General features: G+C 38.2%; 1 protein-coding gene across 2 annotated transcripts in view; it reads left to right on the top strand.

The window, feature by feature from the left end:
• The window catches only part of grm4 (glutamate receptor, metabotropic 4), a 391,860-nt gene that overhangs the window by 192,059 nt on the left and 172,267 nt on the right, over positions 1–27,534 (top strand). For both annotated transcript variants that reach the window (XM_006628340.3, XM_015342363.2), the window contains exon 3: positions 7,244–7,460. In XM_006628340.3, the coding sequence (XP_006628403.2) occupies positions 7,244–7,460 (217 nt within the window). The remainder of the gene's footprint in view (positions 1–7,243; positions 7,461–27,534) is intronic.

Here is a 27,534-nt window from a genome sequence, read left to right as displayed (position 1 = left end):
AGATTCTTCCACTGCTTTACTACAAAAAACTACCATGTGAAACATGATCCCTACAAACACATTGCCATCCCTCTGGTCTGTCAAAGACAAAGTAGTATTCATCAGTGAATGAAACACTCCTCCCCTGTCTGCTGTCAGATCATCTGCTGGCCCAAAGAAGGTAACGATTTTTTTTCAGCTGCTAACATGTTACCGCTGAACAGCCTTCAAACATGCAGGTTATTTTTAGGCAGATGATGAGTTCCAGTCATTCTGCAAAAACACATATCATTCGTTCTTGGAATTTATTGTGCTGTAGCCACTGAAGTTTGAAAACTATTGAGTAGATGGATTCCACAGATGTGATGATCCTGAGCCTGTATGTTGACCATCTGTCATCCAGGATGAGGACTAACCTTCAGGGTCTTCCCAGAGGGATCCCTGGTTTGTCTGGACTAGTTTGTTGATTGATGAAGCCAGCTTCATTCTCTGGACAATTTCTCCCCCAGGGATGCCATCTTCAATCGTGTGAAAAGGAACTAGATGGTCCTCATTATGTAAGCAAGGTGTGGACATGTCTTTTGCGGTTCAGGTGTTTTAAAACATAATGCAGTTTGAAATGGCACTTTATTTACAGTAGATACTTTATGGACTTGTTTTGGAAATAGTGAATTCACTGAAATACCAAGCAGTGAGGACCTGGCATTCCTATAAAATCATGTGACTCAAACTATATATTATATCAGTTATCCAAAAGAACAGTATTACTCAAATAATTGACAAAGCTATCCACTATTAAAAATTGAAAATATTGGTGTGTTTGTCTAATAGACTTTTGATATCACACCTGGACAGCTGCATCATGGAGTAATGCCTTATGGATTCACCATTATAATGTATAATCTGTGCTGAGTTTGAGAACATTCTGCATTAAAAATCTTCAAATCCTGCAATAACTAAATGTTTTGATAAGACAAAATGCTTAGTTTTCATGGAAAACATTTTTAGTGATTTAATTACCTGAGGAATATAATCTGGAGTATAATGATTATTTGGAGTGAAACCTTTGTAATTCTAAATCTGATCTCTCAGCTACAAGCCTTAGACTCTGTCTTAGGAACTTGCAGGCCTTGCAACAACATTTATGCATCAGTTTTTATATGCAAAGTTTGTTGTCCCTTATATGAAAAAGGTGTGTAACAGCTGATAATGCAAAATAAAAAGTTTTGAATTATGTATGTTCTGACATATTCTCAAATGGCGCCCTCTGTATTTACATATCAAAGACAAATCTGTATCAGATTTTCCTTATCGAGAGGAGGCACGTCTTTCCCGTGATTTATTATTCATAAGTCATTTTATATTATTGTTCTTTTTGGTTATGTGAATAGCAGCTCATGTTTGGTTCATAAGGCCACAGTGTACTGGCAGGTTTGAATTCTGAGGGAAAACAAAATGATTTGCACTTTGAGGTGATGTTCTTTGCTGGCAACACTGGAGAACCATCCTAGCTAGCCTGGATACCTCAGAAATTGCTTTTAGGATGCACTGGTTGAAAGTCCGGAGAGTCCCAGGGTTGCCCGATTCTCAAAGATGCAGACCTTGTGATATCTCCGTCTGGGTGGGAGTTTATCAGTGAGTTTTTCTTCTGGGATGGAAATTGGATGGCTCAGAACACATTTCCAATTAGAGTATTAAACGTTAAATACAGTAGTAATTTGCGTAATCCAATGGAATAATGTACTACTAATGCAACTACTGCTGCTACTAAAATAAAGAATTGCTTACATTGTTGTAAAAATCTAAATATACAGTACTTTACATATAGCAGATGACCCACTCAACCATCACTGAAGTGTAGCACCCACCTGGGTTACACACAAATGCCATTCGGCACCAGTAGTCCAGGCGGAGAAGTGTTAAAATATTTCACTGATTGAATTAAAGGGGAAATATATGTAGGCAAGATTGAGAAAGACCAGATTGAGAAATTTAGCCTACTGTAGGTGCCTGGGTGTAATACGCCATCTGAAGAATATCATCTCATATGGTACAGTGTCCATGGTCCTCACCCTGGGGCGTTTGATAGGAAATATGTACTGTAGGTACAGTATGTATGCACAGTATATGAAGAGAGATATGGAGAGAGAAAGAGTGCTTGCACAAGTATTTTGTATTGAACATACAGTAGTCATATTTCTTGGAAGTCTGAACAAACATAATTGATTAGGCTAAATAGAGTATTATTTTAATTCTGAATAGCATGAGCTGAAAGCTGAGAAGTGCAGTTTTCCTTTTGCTTATTGTATGTAATATTATCATATAATAATAATAATAATAATAATAATAATAATAATAATAATAATAATAATAATAATAATAATTGCTTACACTTGTATAGCGCTTTTCTGGACACTCCACTCAAAGCACTTTACAGGTAATGGGAACTCCCCTCCACCACCACCACTGTGCAGCATCCACCTGGATGATGCGACGGCAGCCATAGTGCGCCAGAACTAACACCACACACCAGCTATCAGCGGGGAGGAGAGCAGAGTAATGAAGCCAATTCATAGATATAAATTTGAATGTATCTCTCCTGTGTTCTGCCATAATGCTGTTCTTGTGCACTGTCAGAGTGTATAATTAATTTCATATTTTGCACCCTACATCTCTCTTCAATGCTCTAGCGTTGTGTATGCGAGACATAAGTATTGTCCTGCCCTCATTTTGACTCTTAATGTTTCATTTGTGATTTATTTTCAGTACAATGTTTGCATGGGAGTCATGGATACAAACATGGACTATGTCAAAATGCCTTTAGCCTGTTGCCCTTGCAAAATTGAAATAGCTACAGATAGCTCCTGGACTATAAACACATTTATGGCCTAATTTGATTGCTTTGGCCTGTGGAAATCAGCTTACATGTCGGTCCAATTTATTTATAACATTGCTCAGTTCTGAGCTAGTTCAATGGTCTGATAGTTCATGAGGTCTTTTTCCAAACAGAGATATGAAGCAAACTACACATCCGTTTTTTGCTTTGAAACTGTTGTTAACTTTATACACTTTAGTTCCCAAATTAAACTGCATTTTTTTCCATTTCTATGCTTCCTTTCCCATCTCTCTCCTCATTAAGACCTGCTCAGTTTGAAAGCTTCCTCTGAAATGGGATGTACTCAGTTTCTGCTTTCCTTTCTGCTTGACTTAGCATGGTAAATATAACAAATGTTGCAATCGACTACAGTTAGGCTATTATCATATTTTGTTTAAAACAGGAAAAAAGGTGATGTTCAGAATTGCAAAGTGCACAATCTAGATAGCATCAGTATAATTAAATTCAGAAACAAACTGCTGCATTAAAGTGCCACAATAAATACATGGTCTGAGGCTCTTGCTGAGGACAACAAGTTGTGGAATGTTAACAACAGCAGATTAGTTATAAGACCTATAACAGTATTGTAGTCCTGAGGAGGAAAGAACTAAATCTGGTGTACTGTAACAAGTACTTGCTGAAGACATCTGTCTGAACGCGTGGGGTTTAGAAGTGTTTAGTATGAAGCAGACTTTGCAGATATACTGTATAACACCTGTTAAATTATCCCATGTTTACTTTTATATTCTGTATTTTTGTAAATATATTTGCATAAAACTCAATCTTTGGGGTTGATAGAATATATGGAGAATATATTAATAGCATTATGTGCAACATATTTAAATAAATACAAACTTGACCAACTTGAATAAAAAATGTAACATATACTGTAGAAAATATGTTATGAAAATATATTTACAATCTGTTGGATTACAAGTAGGCTCCAAGCATTTCAAACTTCAGAGAACAATATGCTAATTAAATGTTTCTATATTATTATTAGCATACTGTTCAATATATTTATTAAACTTGTAATCCACAATGGATTTACAGTATACTATCTAAAACAATTATTGGTATGTGCACATACACTGTATACACAAAATTCAAAGTATATAACATACAAATGTTTAATGTCTTTCAAAAAGCCCATAATGTACAGTATTATTCATACATTGCATACATTTGTGTCGCTAACATGTTGATGTCACTTTAAAAAAAACTCACCAAGGATACAAAAATGCAATTTTATGACATCATAAACACTTTCTTGCTACTAAAATAAAGCCTTTGTAACATTTATATTTGGGATTTTTAACATGCAAAAGCAAAATGAAAAATGTATTTTTTAAATTTAAGGCTGTATTCTGTTGCAGTCTCAAATTATACATAGAAATGTACTGTATGCATAGATCATGTCATATTCATATGCATATTATTGTTTCCAAAATATATTTTGAAACATTTTTAATATGATCGAGAAAAACAAAAAATAATAGTGGATAAAGATAATGAACATATTAATGTCTAAAATATTTTTTATAGTATGTTACAAATATGTTTAAGCAACATTATGAACCTTATTTGTAATGTAGATTTTAATGTAAATTATATATTTGACATTATATATTTGAATTTTTATATCATGTATATATTTGGTGAAAAAATATATAATTCTTTATATCATAGATATATTTCTTACCTTATAGTGTTGATTACAAAAGGGAATATATTGAATTTTAGTTAACCAGGCAAATTTCTTAATGGCACAATAAAACTCATTCAGTTGAAAATTCTTGTTTTGTCTATTATTTAGAGTAGATGTCCAATATGTGAACCACATAGAAGGGTTGTTCCATTAAAGGTCAAATCTCCTGCAGAGCTGGGTCATATTTTACCACCTTAGTGAACTTACATATTGTGACCTAGAAACAATTTAAAAGCTTCAAACACTGCTTTAATAATAAGATTTTGGGATTGAATGGTTCCAGAATTAGCTGGCATGACAGTTTACACCTCTGCCTCAAAGACCCAGCGTCTTGCCTTTAATTCAGTCCTAGGGACTCTGTCTGTCTGTGTGGAGTTTGCACGTTCCCCACACTCAGGTTTCTTGCGGCCTCCATAGGCACTCAGGCTTGCTATGACTGTTCTCTGTGGCCCTGTGGTGAACTGGGAAGAACAGAGTTCTCTGAGTCCTGCCATACAACTCCGCTGCTAGGAGATGATTTTGGTCTGCCATGCTCTTCACCAGCCCTAGTAGTTTACTAGCACACAGCCATTGACAAGGGCTCCCAATATTTCTCCCTTTGTGCTATCAGATATCCCTTAACACATCTGATATCTCTTAATATAGGATCAATCCTTTTAAATACCATTTCCCAGATAGTTGAGATTTCATGCATTTCAGTACTTCATTTTCAATAGGCACATTCTCCCCATCAGTCGCAGATATATGGAAGCCTATACTGTATATTGGTCATCTATGTGTGACAGGTTCAGTGCAGTTTTAATGCCATGTTATCCATCAGTTTTCTATTTGCTTTTTCTAACATGGGATCAGTGGTGGTGGGGGTGCTGAACCCTCTTCTTTCAAGTAAAAGGCTCAAAGCAAGATAAGCCCTGGACAAGACGCCAGTCCATTGTAGTGCACACACAGACACAGACAGAGACGCACACACTCACCAGGAACAATCTTCCAATTAACTTACAAGTACTGTAAATGGGAGGAAACTGTAACGAATCCAAGTGATGAGGTATGAGAATCCTATGCAAACGAAGGAGAATGTAGATGCAGAAACAGGTGTCCAATCCAAAACGTTTGGCGAGTTCGTAGTCAAAAGTAAAGGTAGTCCAAAAGCCGACAGAGGTATCACAAGAGGATTTTTAACAACAGGTGAGGTAGGAGCTCTCTAGGAGAGGAATCAATACTGAGCAGCAAGAAGCGAGTTTAGATGGTTTAAATAGCGCTGCGTGTCGCATGGTAGATGATGGGTGATGATGGATTAACAAGTGTGGCGGCACTTGTTATTATTGCTCTGATGCTGGCACTGGTTAGCTCTTTTGTGGGTTGATCTCTGCTGACTGGCGGTCGTGACAGAAACTGGATCACATGTGGGAGAAACCCTGGTGAACATGGAAACAACATACAAACTCCAAGCACCCAGAAATGGAACCCGAGACAATGATGCACCACCTTGCCATTCATATACTGTAATATTTTATTTACTGATTACTTATAGGATAACATTGTATGTGAGCTTATAAAGGCAGCACAACGCTGCCATTGTGTGAACCTCTTCTTACATGCGTACAGAGACAGTGCCAAGTACACAAACACATGCAATAGCAAACCAGATCTGCCTTGCTGACACAATGACTGGATAGTTAACAATTTCTCAGGTTTATAAAAGTTCATAAAAAACATTTTATTTAAATCTCAGAATCATTATGCTGATTTTGCTTGATCCTTTTTCAGCCTGTGCTGCCAAAAATAAATTGTAGTTATTATCAGTTAGGGTAGGCTACTTAAAATTCAAGGAGACATTCCATACAAATTACCAGAAGTAGCCTTTCCTGGCATGAGTGAGTAGCTGTCATAAGGTTGAAGGCTCTTCTAGCAATTAATACATTTTTGTGCACCTTTAAGAGTTAAATGTTTAAAGGTACGGATATTAGAAAAACCTCGTAAAATAATATTAGCCTCATATTACAAGCTGTGACAAGCATACTGTACACACACACATATATATATACATGTACTGTAAACTGTACCACACAGATAGGACTTTAGTGTGGCACAGTGGTTAGCATTCCTGCCTCACAACGCTGGGGCTCTGTGTTCAATTCGCCCTGTGTTTGCAGTTTCTTCCCACAGTCCATACTGGTAGGCTAAATGGCTTCTGGGAAGATTGTCCCTGGCGTGAGTGTGTGTGTCTGTGTGTGCCCTGTGATGGACAGGTGTATAACCTGCCTTGTACCCATTACTTGCTGGGTTAGGCTCTGACTGCTCCCTGCCATCTTGGACTGGATAAAGCTGTTAGTAATTGGATGGATGGTGGAAGTTCTCTGTATCATCTTATTTTGATTTACTTGTCACTCAAAGATTATAAAACCATAAACGGGCATAGTATTTTGGATATTGTTTGTTATGCAAGTGGAAGAAGTTCTTCCGACACTGAGATCTTCATGCAACGGGATTATTTTCAGAGGATAATGATGTTACAACTCAGTTCAGCTGGTATCCAGTGGAGATGCAATGTTTTCAGACCTTGGTTATGCTGTGCATTACTATTCCTCCCTGCAGTTTGCAGTGCAATACAATTCCTTCCTGCAGGTGCAGACTCTTTGGGATAGATGGAGAGACCTGAGACCTGATTTCTCTCCCTGCAGATTCCCCAGGTGAGCTACGCATCGACGGCGCCGGAGCTGAGCGACAATACCCGCTATGACTTCTTCTCCCGCGTGGTGCCACCAGACACCTACCAGGCCCAGGCTATGGTGGACATCGTCAAGGCCATGAAATGGAATTATGTCTCTACTGTAGCATCGGAGGGGAACTACGGCGAGAGCGGCGTGGAGGCCTTCATCCAGAAATCGCGTGAGGATGGTAAGCTCCTGCTTTCTCCTGGAGTTGAAATTCTATCCTCTCTCTGTCACAAAAACTCACCAGGGCTCCACCAGCTCCATGTCTTCCAGCACATTTTAGGAACAGTTCCAATATTAAAAAGAAGGCCGTCATATACACACATTTCCCCTTCCACTTCAGAAATACTTATTTCAGCTTTACAAACACAAATAATACACAGTTGTACTAATGTTTTTCTTGTAAATGAAATTTGTCAGGATTATTATTATTGCTTATTGTTATTAACAGCTAAAACCACATTTTCAAATTTGGCAGCCCAAAATCTGAATTACTTTATGTGTAAGGTGGGTATGTTTCAACGTCTTTTGTATTTCTACAAAAAATCCTAAAATACAACAGTTTTCAATTTTGTTATTGTCTGTTTTGTGTTCACTTAATGTACAAGCCCTGAGAGAAAACCAAGGCATCTCATTGTTATAGTGTGAGAAGTTAATAATGAGTCATTATTATGAGTCATTATTGTCCCAAGGACAAATGGATTGACCACCTGCATTTTTTGCATCACAAGAAACAACAAAAAGAGGATTAATCAAATTCTGGTGTGCCTGTGTCTACTCTGATTGTTAACTCTTGAATAGACTCTTATTTTTATTAAGGCTTCACAACCCTAATTTGAAATCAGTTTTGTCTGCCACAAATTCTAGGAGAATCATGCAAGTCTTATTTTATTTAACATGTAAATTTTGTCTAATGTTCTTTTTTTCACATTTGGAAATTTCTGTGTTTTACATATTGTAGTATAGCATCCAGCTCAAGCATAAATTGCTAATACCATAATTCCTGTCATTCTACTTTATTGCATTGCATGGTGATACATTTTGTAGTCTGTCTCGCAAAGAAAGCACTTTTAATTTTAGTTCTGCTGTCTTCTTTATATTGTATTGTTACAGTATTATAATTCACACTGCCCCTGGGTTTAATACTTTATATTGTAAGCAACTTTATATTGTAAAGAATTCTAGATTAACTATTACTAGAACATTCCAAGCAGATGAAGTCTCATCTCCGCTTGTGCCCAGGCCCATAATTTGAGTACTGAACTAGGTCCTGTGTTTGGAATTTGTATTGCAATGGCTTCTGCCGAATAACGATTTTGATAAAAATTGGAGAAGAAATGTTTTAACAGCAGGGAAGACAGATTAACAAGGTAAATTGTTATAAATGATTGTAGGACTGTTATTCTTCCCACAAACACATCAAATGTGCCTATCAATACCGTAGTGCTGTACTATAAAACACTTAGAATGGCACTAATTATGTTTGATGTGTGCTGTGATGAAATGTATTACTTTCTTCTATCTTAGTAAGATGAGATAAAGGTTGAAGGTGATCGTTTCCAATATAAATTGATTTGATATAAGTAATATCTGATTTCCAATTATTGCTGTTGCTTTGAATCTGATATCAAATGTGAATTATACCCATGTGGTGAAATTAAAAAAAAATGTTTCTGTATTTATATCATCCCAACTGGCTTCACTTCCTACTAGCACCTACAGTTTGAAATTATGTCGAACAGCAACTTGCTATAAATCTCTTTCTTAACGATGCTTTTCGTGTGGACCTCTTTGCAGAATCATCCACCAAACATGCATTTTGTTCTGTTAATGGTAAAGCTTCAACTACAGTACATGCCTGAGTATTCCTTTAGAGACCATTAAATATTTATTTTCCCACAGAGAGAGATTACCGGGATATTGTCAGCTGTTACTTTCCGAAACCTTACATTAACATACTTCGCAACTTACCAATGAAATTTCTGTTATATACTGTAAATGGTGGCAGTCTGGAATATTTCTCACTTGAAAAAAGTGCAACTAAAGCTAGAAACAGAGATTACACAATGAAAGACAGTCATAAAAAAGGACACCTTTTTTAAGATGGGAAGTAAAATTGCTTAGTAGTACAACAAAATTCAGTCCAACTCTGTCCTCTCTTCATTAATAGCTTTGAACAGTCATCTTGTGAAATCAAACAGAAAGAATGTGTTAGCTTTAAAAGCCTCTTTCCTAAAACTCGAGTGGACTCACTTGTGAATTACACATTGCAAACCTTTAAATAATAGAGACACACCATCAGGTGCTAGTCTGTAACTGGACAGAAAGCTGAAGTTCATCATGAACTGGGCCAAGGCCAAATTAAATAGCATTTTCAAAGGACTGAGATGTTGTTACTTACAGGCCCTGTTGACTAACATCAGTTCTGCATTTGTCTGGTCTCTGTTTTTATGTCTGCTATTTTTTATATAGGAAATTGATTTGGTTTAATTAAACACAGAGTATTAAATAATACAGGATAAGGGATATAAGAGTAGCACTTACAGTATGTTCTCTCTGCTAATTATATTCACTAATACTAAAAATACTAAAATAAATACGAAATATGAGATAGGAGCATCTAAGGCATACTGTATTCCCTTGGGGAACTGCATGTGCTTGAATTTCTATTCATTTGCTTTTGCTGATTATGCCTATTGTAGTTATGAAGAGCAAGCACACATTTTACAGAATAAAAGATGCATTCCCTCATTGTTACATTTCTGTGTAATATGTTGTCCACGCTTTGTTTACTCTTTCAACAAGAAGTAAAGGACAAAAAGTAATTTGACCTCTTCCTATCTTGCGACCTGTGAAAGAAATGATGGAGTCTACAGCATCACTGCAGCTATTGTTACAGTACACTGCAGTATATTGAAGTATGTTACTCAAGTTGTGAACCTATTGAGAAGAACTGCCAGCAGCCATATCACCCTGCAACTCATAATTGGCAACCCACTGAAGCTAAGCAGGTGTGAGCCTGGTCAGTACCTGGATAGGAGACCTCCTGGGAAAAACTAAGGTTGCTGCTGGAAGAGCCCCAGTATAGTACTACACAGAGCTTACTCTCACCTGGAGAAGATGGGGAGCATTGTGAGAGTTATGTTCTTTGACTTCTCCAGTGCCTTTAACACCATCCATCCACCTTTACTGAGAGATAAGCTAAGGGTGGCGCAGGTGGACACTCCCCTGCTGTCCTGGATTATAGACTGTGTCCCAACAGATTGTTAGCAGTACTGGGGCTCCACTGTCCTTGCTCCATTCCTGTTCACCTTTAACACCTCTGACTTCAGGTACAACTCTGAGACATGTCATCTGCAGAAGTTTTCAGATGAATCTGCAATTGTGGGGTGTATTAGAGAGGGGAGGGAGGAGGAATATTGGAGCTTGATTACCAATTTTGTGGAGTGGTGTCATCTTAACCATCTCCAGCTTAACACCAGCAAGACCAAAGAAATGATCTTTGACTTTCGAAGGAATAAGTCTCCGCTAAACCCTGTTTCCATCCAGGCGTACATTCCTACAAGTACTTAGGATGGATGATAAACTGGAGTGGTCTGGTAACACTGACGCCCTGTACAAGAGAGGTCAGAGCCAACTCTATTTTCTTAGGAGACTCAGGTCCTTTGGTGTGTGTGGAACACTGCTACACATTTTTTATGAATCAGTGGTGGCGGGGGCCATCTTCTACGCTGTTGTGTGCTGGGGCAGCAGCATCATGACAAAAGATGCAAATAGGCTCAATAAACTTATCAAGAAGGCTGGCACTGTGTTGGGGATCAGCCTTGACCCCATGGAGGTGGTGGCTGAGAGGAGAATGCTGACCAAGCTCACAGCCATCATGAACAACACCTCTCATCCGCTTCATGGGACTGTTACTGGGCAGCGGAGCACATTTAGCAATAGACTGCTCCAGCTATGGTGTTCAAGGGAACGTTTCCGCAGGTCTTTCCTCCCGGCGGCTGTCAGGGTGTATTAGCTGCCCTAGGCTAGGACTGTTAGCCCTTCATTTGCTCCTCTATGCACAGCATGTTTACTCCATTGTACTTTTTGGACAATCAGTCTGTATAAACCTATGCACATTTTGCACATATTTGATTGTTTCTTCAGTGACTATGATCAGCACATTTTGCACACACCTATGTATTTATTTATTTTTATTTATTTTGTTGTCTTTTGTTTTATAACTATTCTGATGTCTGTTTTGCTTGTCTTGGGCTGGACTGCTGTAACACATCATTTTCCCTACGGGATTAATAAAGTATTATCTATCTATCTCTATCTAGTGACGGGGACACTATACTGTAAACAGGCACCGTCCTTGGGATGAGACATAAAACTGAGGTCCTGACTCTCTGTGGTCATTAGAAATCCCAGGGCGTTTCTCGAAATGAGTAGGGGTGTAACCCCAGTGTCCTGGCCACATTTCCCATTGGCCCTTACCAGTCATGGCCTCCTAATAATCCACATCTATGAATTGGCTTCATTACTCTGCTCTCCTCCCCACTGATAGCTGATGTGTGGTGAGCGATCTGGTGCACAATGGCTGCCATCGCATCATCCAGGTGGGGCTGCACATTGGTGGTGGTGGTGGAGGGGAGCCCCCATTACCTGTAAAGCACTTTGAGTGGAGTGTTCAGAAAAGCACTATTTAAGTGTTACAGTAGCAATTAATTAAATTAATGAACTGTGTGCTGCAAAGAAAACTACATCTCTGGTGATGGGAAACTGCTTTATTTCCAGGTTAACATCTTATTAAGATTGGAAAGAGGTATGTGTCACTTCAACTCCAGTGTTTGAGCCTTAATGTCACTGGAGGGGTAAAAAAACATAAGAGTGACTTGTTGTTTAATGAGTAACACAATTGTTCACTACAATCTCACAGGGGTCTAAGAGAAAAAGAGGTCTATGAGAAATAAAAGACCATTTAGACCAACAATATGAAAGTGCTGAAAATAAGTCTTAGAATGGTGTCATGTGGGTTTCTCTGGAGCATAATCCTTTTTCTTTCCTAACATTTTTTATTTTTTGTTAAGATAAAGTGTCTTTTCAACTGGAAAAGAAAAAAGAATTAATAATATAGCTATTGTTAGCGACGGGCTGTTACAAACCCTGTGCTGGTCTTGAGATGTGGTCCGAAAGCTAAGGTATCCAAGACGGGAGACGAAGAAGAGTGGTCGGTAATTGCAAGTGAGGTCAAATCCAGGTAGTCAGAATGTAGTCGGGTAAACAAATCTGAGAGGGGAGATAAATCCAAAGCCAAAGAGTTGTAGGTGAGGGGATCCTGATGAGGTAGAGAGGGTTTCGGGAAAGGAGGCCAAGGTGAACAACCGAGCGCCGGTAGCAGTGAGCAGAGGGTTTAAATACAGTAGTTGCAGGGAAAAGGTGTGGAATGAAGATTGAATCATTTGGAGGTAATTCGTGCTGGCTGTGCTCGTAACAGTTACTACTACATAATTGCCATGTTGTTGAAGCTGATCTCCTGGCCTATTTTCAGAAAACACCTTGGTGAGATCCTGGGATCACCTAACTACTAACTACCAAATGTGCTAGATGACCCAATGGCTTCCTCTTGTTTATAAACTTTCTTAGTTTAGTGAGGTCAGTCCCTTGCCAGCCTGGTCTGTTTCTTTTTATAGGGTCATTCATAGGGTATGTGCTGTGTTATTCCTGTTATATATGTTACATTGGACAGGAACATTCTCTAATACTGTGAAAAAGCAGAACACACATACGTGTTTTGGCTGTAAGATGTTTTGACTACAGAGAAAGAAGTGAAATGTTTTCATAAAACAACCCAAGAACAAGCAGATAACAGAAGCAAGCAGGCAAAAAAACTGTGTGTGCGAGCAGGTTGATTGCAGCAAGTAGCAGAGACAGGCGAGCTTGGTACATGCAAACACAGTCCAGAGTCAAAAACAGGGACAAGCAAAACCAGGATATACAGTACAAACACCAGACAAGAATCCGGAGCTCTAAGTCAGTGTGAAGCAGGGTTCAGAATCCAGTGAACTGCAAGACCTCAGGAACTTCGGGAAAAGCTAGAGACATACTGTAGTAAACTCTATAACAGAGTTGCTGAGCACTGCCAGATCACGGCTTATACAGTCTTGACCCACCATAGGTGGTCATTGTAGATAATTACCTCCAGGTGGTACAAGGCTACTGTCTAATTAATTACCACGGTAACTAGAACTCAGTGACAGGTGGCTGGCTACTATGTAAATACCAGCTCGCCCCGCTACTCATCCAAAGCGACGAGCATGACATTGGCAACTTAGAATTGACATAAGTTAATTCACAGTCATAAAGTCTCTATGTGTATTAATTGAACTCAGACAGGGGACACTGATAATTCTGTCACAATAGATTATGAATTATTTTAATTAATCAAGAGTCGTTGTTGCACACAAGGATGGTAGCTTCCAAAACAGATCATGGATAAATGAGTGAAGTACTGTAAAGCTACAGTATATATTTATTTATCAATGAATAATATAGTTTCTAATGAAGGGGGGCAATAGTTCAAGAAATGGATGAGATCCTTGAATAAATTACCCACCAGATGGACCGAATGATCTTCTTTAGTGTTGTAGCCTTTCTTATTCTTTATGTATCTGATACCCATGATGAAATATGACTCGAGAGGAGTGAGGAGATAATCATCTATCTGATTATGAATAGAGACCTGACCCTAGCTGCTTGCTCTTAAATACACAATTCTGCCATTGTGAGAAATGTGATCATGGACTCCCTAGTGGTTTTCAGGGATGCAGCTCAGCTAATTCAAACAAAGGCCTGTAGTTCTGAAGCCACTGGTACAAGTGTGGGCAATTCTAGCTGACTGTAAAATTCTCTTAGCAGTTGTGCACAATTGGCTAAACAATTACCAGAGCTGGGTTGACTTGAATTGGCCTGGCTAGCTTTGGCCCACCTAGGGCTACAGCAAGCCATGTGAGTTTGGGGTTTGCTTGCAGTGTTGCTAAGAACATACTGCTCCTTCAATTGACATTAACTCTCCCACACTAGACAGTGGAGCTTAAGCCTGTCAAATGGAAAATGGCTTTGTGCTGGAGAAGGTCTCTCCCATGTCCTTATTATAATACAACCATATAATAAAGAGGTGGTAGTAGAAAGCCGTAATTATTAACGCTTGGGGTTAAAACAGGAGGGTGTAAAACAGAAAAATAATTTGCAATTCCAAACTTCATAAAGAAGTGAAGAAAAAAAAGCATCAGGTTTCTTCCAGCTATTTTTTTAACAGTATTTAGAATGATGCCTTTTACACGTTCTAATTGAGCAGCACAGAATTTTTTTTTCATGGATTTCTAGAGGAGGAGCTGATGCTGAGGTCCATAAAGAGTCTGCAGGGCTGAGAGACTAATGGAGGGCGAAATGTGTCCACAGCAGCTGTCTGGGAATTGTTTTCCAGAAGCAAAGTGCAAGCCATTGACATCCGATTTCCCTTAACATGCTGTAAAACACAATAGAAATTGCTGCTAATGTGACTTTATAGTGCCTGCCAAAATACTAAAAAGGTGTCAGTAGTGATTAGGGAAAGGCTTGTGTGACACAGGGGTTTTTACTTTTGCCTAGTCAAAACATTTCAGTGGTTTTAGCTGTTAATTACCCTGAAACCCAGAGTTAAAGATGAAGCAATGTGGAACGTGGTTAGCATGCGCATCCCATGCGCTTCTGTTGATTAATTCCAGAAAATAACAAAACAAACAAACCAACAGCAGCACCAAGAAAATCCAACACAAAATCGATCAAAGCAGCTGGTGTGACTGCCACTGGAAAGACTCAATCTGCATCAGTCTGCGTATGTGTTTTGTGGCTCTTGTTCATCTAGAAACCTGCTTGGGGCATTTTTGATATTTCAGGAGGTAATAATGCCCAAATTTAGAAATATAAACTGGAAAGAAAAATCAAGCTAGTTCCAATTTTCAGAGTAGAGTTGTTTTGCATTTGTTTTTAAAATGTGCTGATCAAAATAAGAATTGCAGGCACCATAAACAATATTTCTGTATTTATTATTTGTATACTGTACATAAGCCTTTATAAAACCATTTTTTGAAAGAAGAGGTTATATATTTTTATTTCATTGAAACAATACAGTATGTTCCTGCTTAGGCAGTTCCGGAAGAAATAATGATCACCTTTGCTGGGATAATTTATTTTCTATTTTCTCTTCTCTTCTTGATTTTTACCAGTGACACCAGCATTGTTCTTTCACATTCTGAAGAGTGATTGATTTGGTTTCTTCTTGTTTGCTTGTGAAACCCTCAGAGCTATTCGTCTCTGCCAACCTGGTTTCATTCCTATTTTAGACTGATGAGCTAGAATCATTTTGGCAGTCTGGGTTTGGGCCTGAAGTGGTGTATTTGTGTAGAGCAAAAAAAATGCCAGAAGGTTTTTTAAACGGGCTTCTGTGAGTTAATTTCTTTGTTAAATGAATGCATTACAAAAAAATGTCAGATTCATCTCTTACACGGTTGTTAACATTTGAAAGCAAAACCATTCAACAAGCACACGCAAAAATCTAGCTCTTTCCATGGAATTTGTTTCCACACCTGGCTTTACTGTACTGTGCGTGCTGCTGTGTGGGGAAATTGCAAGGGCTCCTATGGAGTGATCCAGCTGTAATATTGAGCCCTTCAGAAAAGTGCCCTGTAAAAAAAGAAAGGAGTATAGTAATTAATTGTGAGTAAGTGACAATAGCCCAAATGTTTTTTCTTTCTCTCCCAGTGTAACTAAGCCATGCGAAGCAGATGAACACAGTAATTAACATGCTGGAAAGTGGAAAAGAGGCTGGGAGGCTGCCCTCCTTCAACAGTAATCATGGTGCTGTAGACCACATCATAAATACTGATGACATGATAAGAAAGCTGAAAAAATATTTTTAATTAATATTATAGTAGAAACACAGGCAAAAAAAAACAGTTTCCAGGGTTTGATTTTTAATGAAGGTTCAGAAGATAGAGACAAACTCCAACATTGCAATTGGGGAAACAGTTTTGATATTTTGGCTTTAACCCTGGCTGAGGGAGTCAAACTGCCCCCTAGATGAACCAGGAGGTCAGGTGTGTTGGTGGGGCAGGTGGGGGATGGTGAAGGGGTGGCAGTCCAATCAATGCTGAGAAACAGTTGCTTAAAGACCTCTCTTTATACTCTTAAGCCCATGATAAGTGGGCACTGGGGCTTATTCTCCACCCAACATTCAGTACAGAACACAGATGACAGCAGTTTTTATCTGGAGGTCAGGATTATGCCACTGGTGTATTTGGTTGCTTATTTTCACTCACCTGAACGTTTTTCTATTTGTCATTTGTAAGCGACCAAACAGCACATTGCACTTTGATACTGTGGCCTCCTAAATGGATTCTGTGAACTACAAATGTGCAGGCTTATACAGTGTCTAACAGTACTTAGTGAAACTTTAAAATAATATAACAGCTGACTACTGATATAATGCATAAATCTCTAAAACAATCTCTACATATTTCCTCTCTGTGGTACAGTATGTTAAGTGCTTCCATTTGCCATTAAGAACTTATACATGGCAATAAAGTAAAATAAAGTAAACCATTACTCGTCTAAGTCAAATCTGGGCTTTCTTTCTCTAGGCAGTCTATTTAAAAAGTGTAGTATACCACCATGTTTTAAAAATGGGAAACATACTGTACTACATAATAGAATATTTTGTATTGAATCATATAATACCTTAATTATTATCTAAACCTGTTGGGAACCACTGTGTACTATAGTGTTGTGTACAGTACCAAAGGATAATATACTGTAGTATATAATAAGATATGACATAGCAAACAGTACAGCATCACAGATCATTATGGGATGCAGTAGTGTAGTAAATTCCAAGCTTTGTTTTCCGAAACACAATAATAGAGAAGACTCTAGAGTGGTTACCATAATGTGCTGTTTATAGCTGGGCACAAGCGTCCACCCAGAGACCTTTTCTCTGGTTGAAGAGGTGTGTCTCTCTCTGTTCCGCTGAGCGGGGGGCCCACTGAATGTCGTGGCTGTGCAGCTTTGTGTCCTCAGCCCGTGGTTGAGGTGGCGGAGTGAGAGAGGCCAGGGCTCCGAGCGCGTCAGGTGGCTGTTCATCTTGTCGAGTGCCAGGCATGCTGACAGCACCTTAAATCTTCGGTTCACTCCTGCGTGAATTATGGTCCAAAATAAATATTAATGATAACTTTAAAATGATCGCTTCCTAGACTGCTGCAATTGAGCGTTAAGGCCCCCATGTATCACAAAAGACAGAGTAAGGCTGTTGTTATCCGTTTTCAAGGTATGTACTGTATGTCGGTACAGTCTCTCATTGCAGTGATATATAGTACAGTACATATCATACAGACCCATACAGACCACTATGTAGCATACAGTGAGTAATGCAACTGTGCTACAAAAATTGGGTGTTACCCATTTTGTTGTTGCAAATGATGGGCAAGCCTCCAGTAGCATTTGAGGTAAGTGATGTTTAATGATTCCCACTCCCATTAAAAAAAAAATCAACAAACATGCAGAAATACCAGGTGATAAAAATACGTACAATGTTGTCTATATAAACAATATACAAATGAGAATAAACACACTTATTGCAAGACACCAGGGGCACTCTATTTTAGCCTCCCATTCTCTTGTCCAAACTGATCTTTTCTGTGGCCAGAGAACAGGCCTCTTCAACATCAAGCCTCTCCTTTGAGAGAGCATTTTTATGCAGGCTCCTATAATGACACCCTATTGTAGAGGCTGTGTTTTCTTGGGTGCTAAGTCAGGGGATGCAAAATGGTGGATATTGTCTGTTATGTAAATGTGTGTAGAATGTTTTACGTTGCAGTGTTTCTACTGTTGTGTATGATTGATTACAAGTGTGCACTCATGTAAGAGCTCACTAGATACAAAGCAGTAAAAGTTAGTGAGATTCACTAAGTGTATATTTAAATAAGGGCCATGTAGTTGTGTCTAGGTTTGCTACAGTGAGAAGAGGACTGAACATTTTGTCACATCTGGGTCAGTATACTCTCAGGGAAAGGCCTTTCCTGCTGCTTCTTTACTGTTTGTAAACCATGGGTTATATAAACCCTTCCTGTTACTCGGGTCAATAGCAGAATTCTCTAATTTTCTCTGAGAAGGCAAAATATGCAGTACATATTGAATATGCACACATTTTGGCAACATTCATCAGAAATAAGTTAATTAAGTTAATTTACTTGTTGCAAAGTGGAATGTGAATTAACTGATCTCAGATGGGGGACACAAACATGTTTTGCAAGATTCATACATTTCACCCCTTTTTCAGAGAAATATTTCTATGGGGTCTGTTTAATCCATTCATTTTGTATCCATTAATACAGTATATCCATTGTATTTCAAAATGTGTTCATGTGAGCTAAAGCAGTGTGTAGAATAGAAAAGGAACCTGCTGCCAGCAAGTGCAAATGAGTGATATCCGATATACAGAAGTCGAGGACTGTCTGTGTAATGACTTTTATAAGCCTTTGGAAACAGGGTTTAAATAGGAAAAAATATGTTGGTTTGACATGGAGATACACTATTCATGACTTGAAGACCAGATTGTACAGATCCTGAAATCAGTTTAACGAGGACAATGGGGATAATACCCCAGGACTTACAGACAATGCCAGGGAATTTTTAATGACCAAGTAGTAAGTTCAGTTTAAAATAAAATCACACAGAAACTGTGTGATAAGAGCTTTATTTGCATAAAGATTAGATTTTATTTATAACCATTGTGCGGGGGGTAATGGAATAAGAAATAATGCAAGAATAAATAATTCAGTATGCATTGATAGACAATTGAAAACCTGGCTATTACTACAAAACCAGTAATGGCGATGTACTGTAACTTACTGTATCTCATGCACATACAGTACATACTGTAGCTGAGAGGCTATGACTAACACTGGATGCTGCATTCTTAGAGGTTAGCAAGTGGAACTGGGACATAACATGAGATGTATATGGAGATAATCAACGGGCAGGAGAGTCCATGTCTGGACTGTGAAATCTGAGTGCATTCTCTGATTTCCAATCTCCTTTGCAGATGCATGAACTGCAGGCTGTAAGATGAAAACCACTCTGGGCATTTAGAAAAAGAAACGGAGGACATGGCAAATTAAATTAAGCCAAGAGGACTTCACAACTATTAAGTTGGTGAATGTCTCCAGGTGGGCTTTCAGGATCAGGACAGAATTTTAAAAAGCTTTTTATTGTATTAGAATAATCATATTTTGTATAGGTAGGGCTCTATTATGTTCTTTTCATAGTGCTCTCTTATTATACATAAATGTCCAAAAATACTATATTACCTGATGTATGTTCCAGCTGGACAGCTAGTACTCTCCCAGAGGCAACTACACACCCATAAAAGAGGCAAGGTTTGAGTCATCCAGCCTTTCTCTCTGCCCAGGCGTGCTGTCACGCTCCGGATGTGACTGTATCTAAGCACTTGCTCAGCTTCTACACAGTGTCATGCGAAAATGGCTCCACCAGCTTCCTATAGTACTCAACCATGTTGATCACTCTGATTCCAGTGTGTAGTTGCATGTGCAACTGGATCTTGTTATTTTTCTTACAAGCATTTAATTTGACAAAATATATCGCTTAATCTAAGCAATGCAGTCATAAAAAAGCAAATGCAAATTCAGATGCAGCAAAAGAAAAGGGGGGGGGTGTAGGAAAGTTTTTCAGGCAAAATATTATCTACTTAATATTGTGTGTAAATGCTGTAAATGCTGGGTGCAGCTGGGTGCACAATCACCCCACTCAGATCAGAGAACTGCACTGGTGCACTGGTCACATATTTCGAAAAGTAGTCTATAACCTGCATGCAAAAAAAAAAAAAACATGTGTAGGTGTGTACAGGGCACACCAGGAGTGCATCTGTCACAGGTTACATTGGGAGATCTTCATCTACAACTTCTTGTATGGTGCAGCAGAAACCATATCTTTAACCCTAGCTAAAGTTAAAACCATAGCTTTAACTTTAGCTAAACCCAAAGCTGGTTTTCCAACTCCAACATCAGAAAGACTACAGAAAGTAATTTTTTCCTGCAGCTAGGATCACATCTTTCCCCTTCTCTCAACTCCACATCTCTCTTCACCTATCCTGACTTCACACTAACTGATTGACCACTCTCTCTGATTGGCCACTCTGTCTGTCCCCTTCACCCGCATCTTGCTCCTCCTGTCTCCCATGGAATAAACCTATTACTTGCTCTTTTGCAGCCTACGCATCCTGAAGCAGCTACCCACCTGAACTACCATAGCTTTAACTCTACCAAAAAGACAATATACCACCCTAAACCCACCTGCATAAAAATCCATTTAGTGAAACAATATTTCAATAAAATAAACATATCAAGATAACTGTTACTGAGCTTCATCTGTAGAAAATTATTGTCAGTCCTTATGGTGTCTGCTATCATTTTTACTTGACTTCTCGCTACCTGAAGTTTTGCTCTTAGTTTTCAGCTGAAACTACAGTATCTGTTGTTACGAAACCTTTAATTGTCTGTCAGTAAGGTCATTAGCACAAGTGCACAAAAGGATTATGTAAGTTGTTATATCATGTTGTGCAGTGTTTATGATAGAGTTATGACAGTCTTTTAGCCTCTTTCAAGTAAAGCTTTGCCATTGTATTCTATGTGAAAGATTTGCCCTAACTGGCCTACAAGGGTTTTGACTAAGAGAAAGTACTCTGTCTTACTATACTGTAGTCCAGTAAGGAATACCATCCAGCTTGGCTAGTTCTTTCTGGCTGGTAAAGATAACTGACTCAATTAAGTTGAGTTGCAAAAACATGTAATATAATACTTTTGACGTGAACACATGACAGCAGCTAAACAAGAAATCTTCCAGTTCCATAGAGTGTTTATTAAATGACTAAAAAGCTTGAAACAGTCAACAAAAGAAGAAATGTTTTTGTAGACAGAGTGCATTCACTTTTTTAAAGACTCATTTTATGAACTTAAATACCTAGTTCAGCCATTGGCATACCATTTAGCACAGGACAGGAAACAATTTAACAATTCTATTGACCATGACACCCCTTATTAGCTTGCTGTTCATCCAACTACTGAGTGCTGACATTCCATTTGTGTGCTCAACTCTTAAAGGTCTTCACATTCCAGACACCTTGTGAAAACTAATGTACACAGCAGTGTAATAAAACTGTATAGAACAACCATTCCTCATTGAACTTCAAGCACTGCAGGCCATGCATGAAGCGGTATAAAACTCCCACCAGAATCCTGTGTTTGCATTTATTCTTATGCCCTGCCAGTTGTAAACCTTACGGACGCTAATTGATTTAGACAGAATAACAGAGGCTGGAGACCAAGTTGTACACTAATGTTGCTGTGGAGAATTGAATCCAGTAATCAAAAAACAAGCAGAGAATTTAATCTGGATATGATCCAACCCATGCATAACAAGCTACAAAACATTGTCTGTTTTTTTAAAAGAGTGATTACATACTATTTTGCTAAATTTATTTTTTTATGTATACATCAATGCTGGATATTATGGATTGAAAGCCTTGTTTGTAGTTCTATAAAGATTGAGTGCAGTCAATTTTTAGTTGTTGGTTAACTAAAAAAACAACCTCAAGGGCCAGTATACGTTTTATGTAATAATGCTACAATATTGCTTGTGCCTTGATTGTGTGATTTATCGTAGCATTTTCTGAGAAGTCATGAGAAGATACAACTTGACTTGGCAATCTGTTACACACAGTTACAACTATTTGTGTACAGTCATAGCTAGGGGTTTCAGATAAACATTGGAAACAATGCCATGGAAGCTGTGACCTTGGGTTTAAACTTAAATTAAAGCAGTAAAGGCATTTAAAAATGCTGCAATGTGGAGGACATCAGTGAGATTGTAGCTACTGTAAGATGTAACATTTCACATTAATATTGAAATTTTTAACCAAAGACGTGTGATGATATTTTTCCTGTGATAAAGTCATATCCCTTGTAATAATAAGGGGTGGAGTAGTTGAGGTGTTCATAGAGATGCAGTCCCATGTAACTTCACTGCTTGCACACTGGACTTAATGCTGGCTGCAGATTAATTCTCAGCCTTTTCTGTTAATTACCAAAATTATACTAACCCATTGGGAAATGTAAACTGCTATTCCAAAACACTTGTTTAAGTGAGTGTGTTCACATTAATAGATATAGTTTTGTTGAATATATTCCTCAGCTCTGAGAGGCTTTTTCAGAATTAAAGATTCAGAGACACTAGCTTTGTCTTTGTGTTAAGAAAAATCCCACTTGTTCTTAAAAAACAATAGTATGGCTTAGAGACTTATACTGTAAAAGGCCTTGTTTTCAGAAATGGCAGCTATTATGTACTGATCAGAGGGCAGCACCTACAGGCTTCTGAAATAAAAGTGAACTAAGAGCATAGGAAATGATACAGTTCCATAACCTCTGGAGCAACATAAAAGGCAATGTTGAGTAATGCACAGAACATTAGTAACAGAGAAAAGAGTGAAAGCAGAGTGGCACATGTATGGTTTTTCACTGCAGATGCAGAACAAATGTGTGCATGTAGAATTGAAAGACAGTGGAAGACCATGATGCATCTGAATGTATCCTTCCTTGTAGACACAAACATTTTTAAGAATAGTCTAATTGCTGTGATTGGAGTAAAACAACCAATTTCTGTAAAAAGGAAAAGCTTGCATATTAGAATGAAAGAAACTTGCAAAGCAGTCAACCAAGTGCAATCTAGTCAAACATTTTAGCTAATTTCAATTCAAGTCTCTTTTTACATTTTCTCACAGTTTTATCCTTGTAAAAGGGAAGTTTTTTTTATTATGCTACAAATGAGTACAATTAGCTAATAATTTGATTTGGTAGTCTAACTGACCTATTCTCCAAACATCCAGCAGTGCAATTCCTCAGGGAGTGTCTCAAAGTGTTTCCTGAGAGAATGAAAGAGAATGGCTATTTAAGTGTTACAGTAATAAGTCAGTGATTTATCCTTTTAACCAAGCAGAAAGCAGTTCAGTGCTTTGCAACACCAATGATTCCACTGACACAGCATAGCCTTTCGTCACAATCAGAATCTCAGAATCTCTCATCGAAGCCCCAATTGAATGAGCAGGTACAGTACAAGCTGGAAATACTGCCTAGACTTACTGTGGATACAGACTAAAGAATGGGGTGGAGAGAAGAGTTTAAATAATTGGCTTATACCGAATGAAACACACTCTTCTTCTTGGACAACCACAGTCTAGCAAGCTTTATTGGGAAGCCTCAAGCTCCACAATGTCTAAGGGCTTGAAAAGAGTGGTAATTAAGAAGACCAACTAAATATTTGGACTCAAATCACTATGAGCAGTAAGAAACCCTACAATATCCAGTGGCTCTCTAGTTGCAAGGATTACCACTTTAATTGTGATTAAAGCTAAACTTTGGAACCTGCTACTACATTGGTTTTGATATTGAGATGAACATATGTGCTCTTGTCAAGAGAGCTCTTGGAACTTTAACCAGAGGCCTTTGATCCCACTCCACTGAAGCTTTTTTCAGCTATTCTGCAATTGTTTAAGCGAATTTAACTAAGTAGCAAAGCAAATTAATTAAGCATTAACAAGGAAATAACATGCTGCTTCCTGTAGTAGGATAGAATTGAAGTGTCAGGCTTGCTTATGCTTATCTGAGTGTGCTCTATCACCATTCGTGTAAATTGCTTCTGAACCTTTGATGTAGGAATATACTGTAGTAGTTGTTTACTAGAGATCCAGTAACATCCGTACCTTTGCCATGTGTAATGATGTCAATATAATTTTTATGATTTTTTTTTATTTTATCAGGAGGTCCAAGGTCTTTGGTCCCCTAATTTTGTCATGAGTTGAATTTTCACCCCTGTTTTCATTTGTTAGACTTTCCTTAGTTAGTATATTTTCTTCTAGTATTTGTTTTGCTTCACCCACTTTTCCTCCAGTTCTAACATGCTTTCCAGTCCTTGTTGAGGAAAAGCATCCCCATAGCATGATGCTGTAGGATACCAACATGCTTGACTGCAGGGATGGCGTTTCCTGGGAGATGTGCTGTGATGGGTCTGTGCCAGACGTACAGTAACACTTTTAATATAGACCATAATTCTTCAATTTGGTCTCATGTGATCACAAAACCTTTTGCCACATTTTTGCCAGACCATCCAGGTGCTTTGTTGTAAAACCTGTGTCAGGTTTGACATCCTTTTTTTCAGTATCATACAAGCCCCCTATGTGCAGTGACCGGTATATATTGGATCCATGGACATTTTCTCCCATCATAGCCATTGAACTCTGTAAGCCTTAAAATTGCTGATGGCCTCATGGAGGCAATCCTAAAAAGTTCCCTTCCTGCCTAGCTACTAAGTTTGGAGGGTAAGGCTGATCAAGGCAGTGTCTGGGTGGCTTCTACTTCACTGCGCTCATGATCCACTTCACTGCACTCTAAGACATATCAAAGGTCTTTGAAATGTTTTATACCCTGCTACTGATCTTTGCCTTTCTAAAACTTTATGTATTAATTTTGAAAGCTCCTTGGTATTCATGATCAACTCTTTACTTGAAATTCACTTCCAAGTAAATCTCAGTCACCATCTAACAGTCACCAAGTACTGAATATTTGCTCTAAAATCATGTGAACCACTATTATTACACACAGTCAAAGGCCATCGATCTAATTGTATTGCTCATTAAGGTAATTTTGTGCACCAAAATTAATTTACTATTGGTTTGCCACAGCAAACGTTTTGAGAGCTTACTGTATGCAATTGTGACTTTTCCATTTTCTTTGACATTTATAATCTATTTGCTGTTTTCATTTTGTTTTTGCTTTGAATGTGTGAAATAGTTTGGTTATATGATAAATATTAATTGATTATACAAAATGTCATGATAGCAAACTTTAAGGCAACAAAATGCGAAAACTGTGCAAAGGTCTGAGTGTCTGTTCATATTATGGACAATTTTAGAGACACCAGTGAACCTAGACAGCATGCTACTGGACTACGGGAGGAAACCAGAGTACCCAGAGGTTAATCACTTGGCCAAGGGGAGAACATGAAAACTCGACACAGAACAGTGTCAGGACTAAGACCCAAGAATTGTGAGGAAGCAGAGCTATCTGTTATGCCACTGTGGTGCCCATTATGTAAATTATAGATGTTTTTTTCCTGTGATGCTGATTGATATTTCATTCCATCCAAACATCTGTGAGACCTGCAATCACCCCCATTATGAAGACAAAAAACTTACACATCCATAGCTGACCCCAACTCACCCTTCCACTGTTCCAATCTTCAATTGTCTTTCTATTTTGCACAGTTTCATATCATATCTATGAATGTTCTCTCCTGGTTTTGAACTGTAGGTGCAGTGCCGCAGGAAATTTCTCTTATGCTACACAAAACCCTTCACACACAACTGGGCTGAGTTCTGGGATATGGCAGCAATTTTTCAAAGCAACGCCCTCGCTCTATTCTGCCTTTTCAATATCCAATGTCATTCCTGCTTTGTGGGTTCTGGAGGAGGGAGGAAAAGAATATCTCTGCTTTTCCTTTGCTCCTACAATCAATATTAAGCACTCTTCACCTTGGCCTACTTAATGTACACAGGTTTGTGACACTTTAGAGATACTATATAATTACATGTCGTATGCCTACATTTTCATACTGATTGTTTTCATTCTTGCCATTTTTCCTGTGTGTATTTATTAAAAAACAAAACAGTTTTCTTGCTAACCTGAATTTGCTTAAGCTGCTGCTGTCTGGCTGTCATTCAGAATGCATAGGGAAGCTATATAATGTGTGGGAAATTGGAAGAAGGAATGAAATTCATTTACTAGCTTTTGATAATCATCTCTTTTAAAAAGCTAAGTAAGAAAACATAAACATATGTGTCAAGACACAGTGGATACCACATTGAGGTCAGTGCTGCCATGATTGACACAAAAAAAGTAGTATAAATGTATTCTTATTGACATATTTACATATTTTAATATTAATTTCATTTGATTTTAATGACAGAATAGTCATACCATATTTCAACTCTTAACCATTTTCCTCTGGAAGTCCCAGTTTCAAATTGTCCCAGCTTGAGAATGAAGCATATAGTTGGTGATAGTTTTTTTCTTGCTCTTTAATTGGTGTAAAAAACAGCATCACTCAATCTGAATGAGCAGATTTTCATGCCGCTCTGACAAGTGGAAAGAAACCTTCATCTGATATGAGATCATTCCTTTCTCACACATATCCCTGAGGAAGGCTCAACAGCTGACACATTGTGTCTTTTCTACATTTCAGCAAGAGATTAACCTAATCTAGTTCCTTTGCAGAATGTCTGTTACACTTCAACCAAACCTGTTATGTGGAGGCCAAAATAGTAAACACAAAGTGATGTATATTTCTCAAATAATGGCAATAAAGTTGGAAACAGAAAAATAACCTTAGGCCAGGGCCAAATCAAAACTTGCACCAACAGGCTAACGACACATTATAAAGCCAGAATTCACGGAGCTGTTTTGTCTTCTCAAGTCTCAAATCCAAAGGAAACTTGCCAACAAGAACATTGTTTCTAATCCACAGTTCTCTCCACGTCTGCCATTTATTTTTCCCAGTGTATTGATTCATCAAATCAAATTCTTGCACCCATTAGTCAACTTAAACTTTACTTACTGTACGTATGTCAGGTTTGTTCTAACTCTGCCCAGAGAAATACCATCTGAATAATAATTTTGTGCGGCTAATATTGTGACATTTGACATTGGTTGACAAGCTCTATTATTTTTTAACTTAAAAAAGAGACAAGCTCTGCAGTACTGTTTTTTATATCCAGGATATTTTTGTGGCATCATCTAATACATAAAGGGATTGGAAGTGATAATTGAAATTTAAATTACACTTGCTAATGAATCTTATGTAAACACCATCTTGTTCTTTAAACTGTAGAAATAATATGCTGGTGATTTCCGATTTGTTTGCCAGCTGGATTTTAATCTGGCAGTCTGACAAGTTCTGAAATGAAGGAACACCCTCAGTAATGGGGAAAAGGGTGTAGGGGTTTTGTGCATTTACTGGGAAAGAATAATTTTGTACCAGTAAGTCACAAAATTATTCTTTGATGGCTATTAGAAAACAACCAACCTTGCGGGATAACTCAGCAAGGCACACAC

This window comes from Lepisosteus oculatus, chromosome 5 (genome assembly GCF_040954835.1).
Source record: "Lepisosteus oculatus isolate fLepOcu1 chromosome 5, fLepOcu1.hap2, whole genome shotgun sequence".
NCBI lineage: Eukaryota > Metazoa > Chordata > Actinopteri > Semionotiformes > Lepisosteidae > Lepisosteus > Lepisosteus oculatus.
This window is presented reverse-complemented; position numbering and strand designations above follow the sequence as displayed.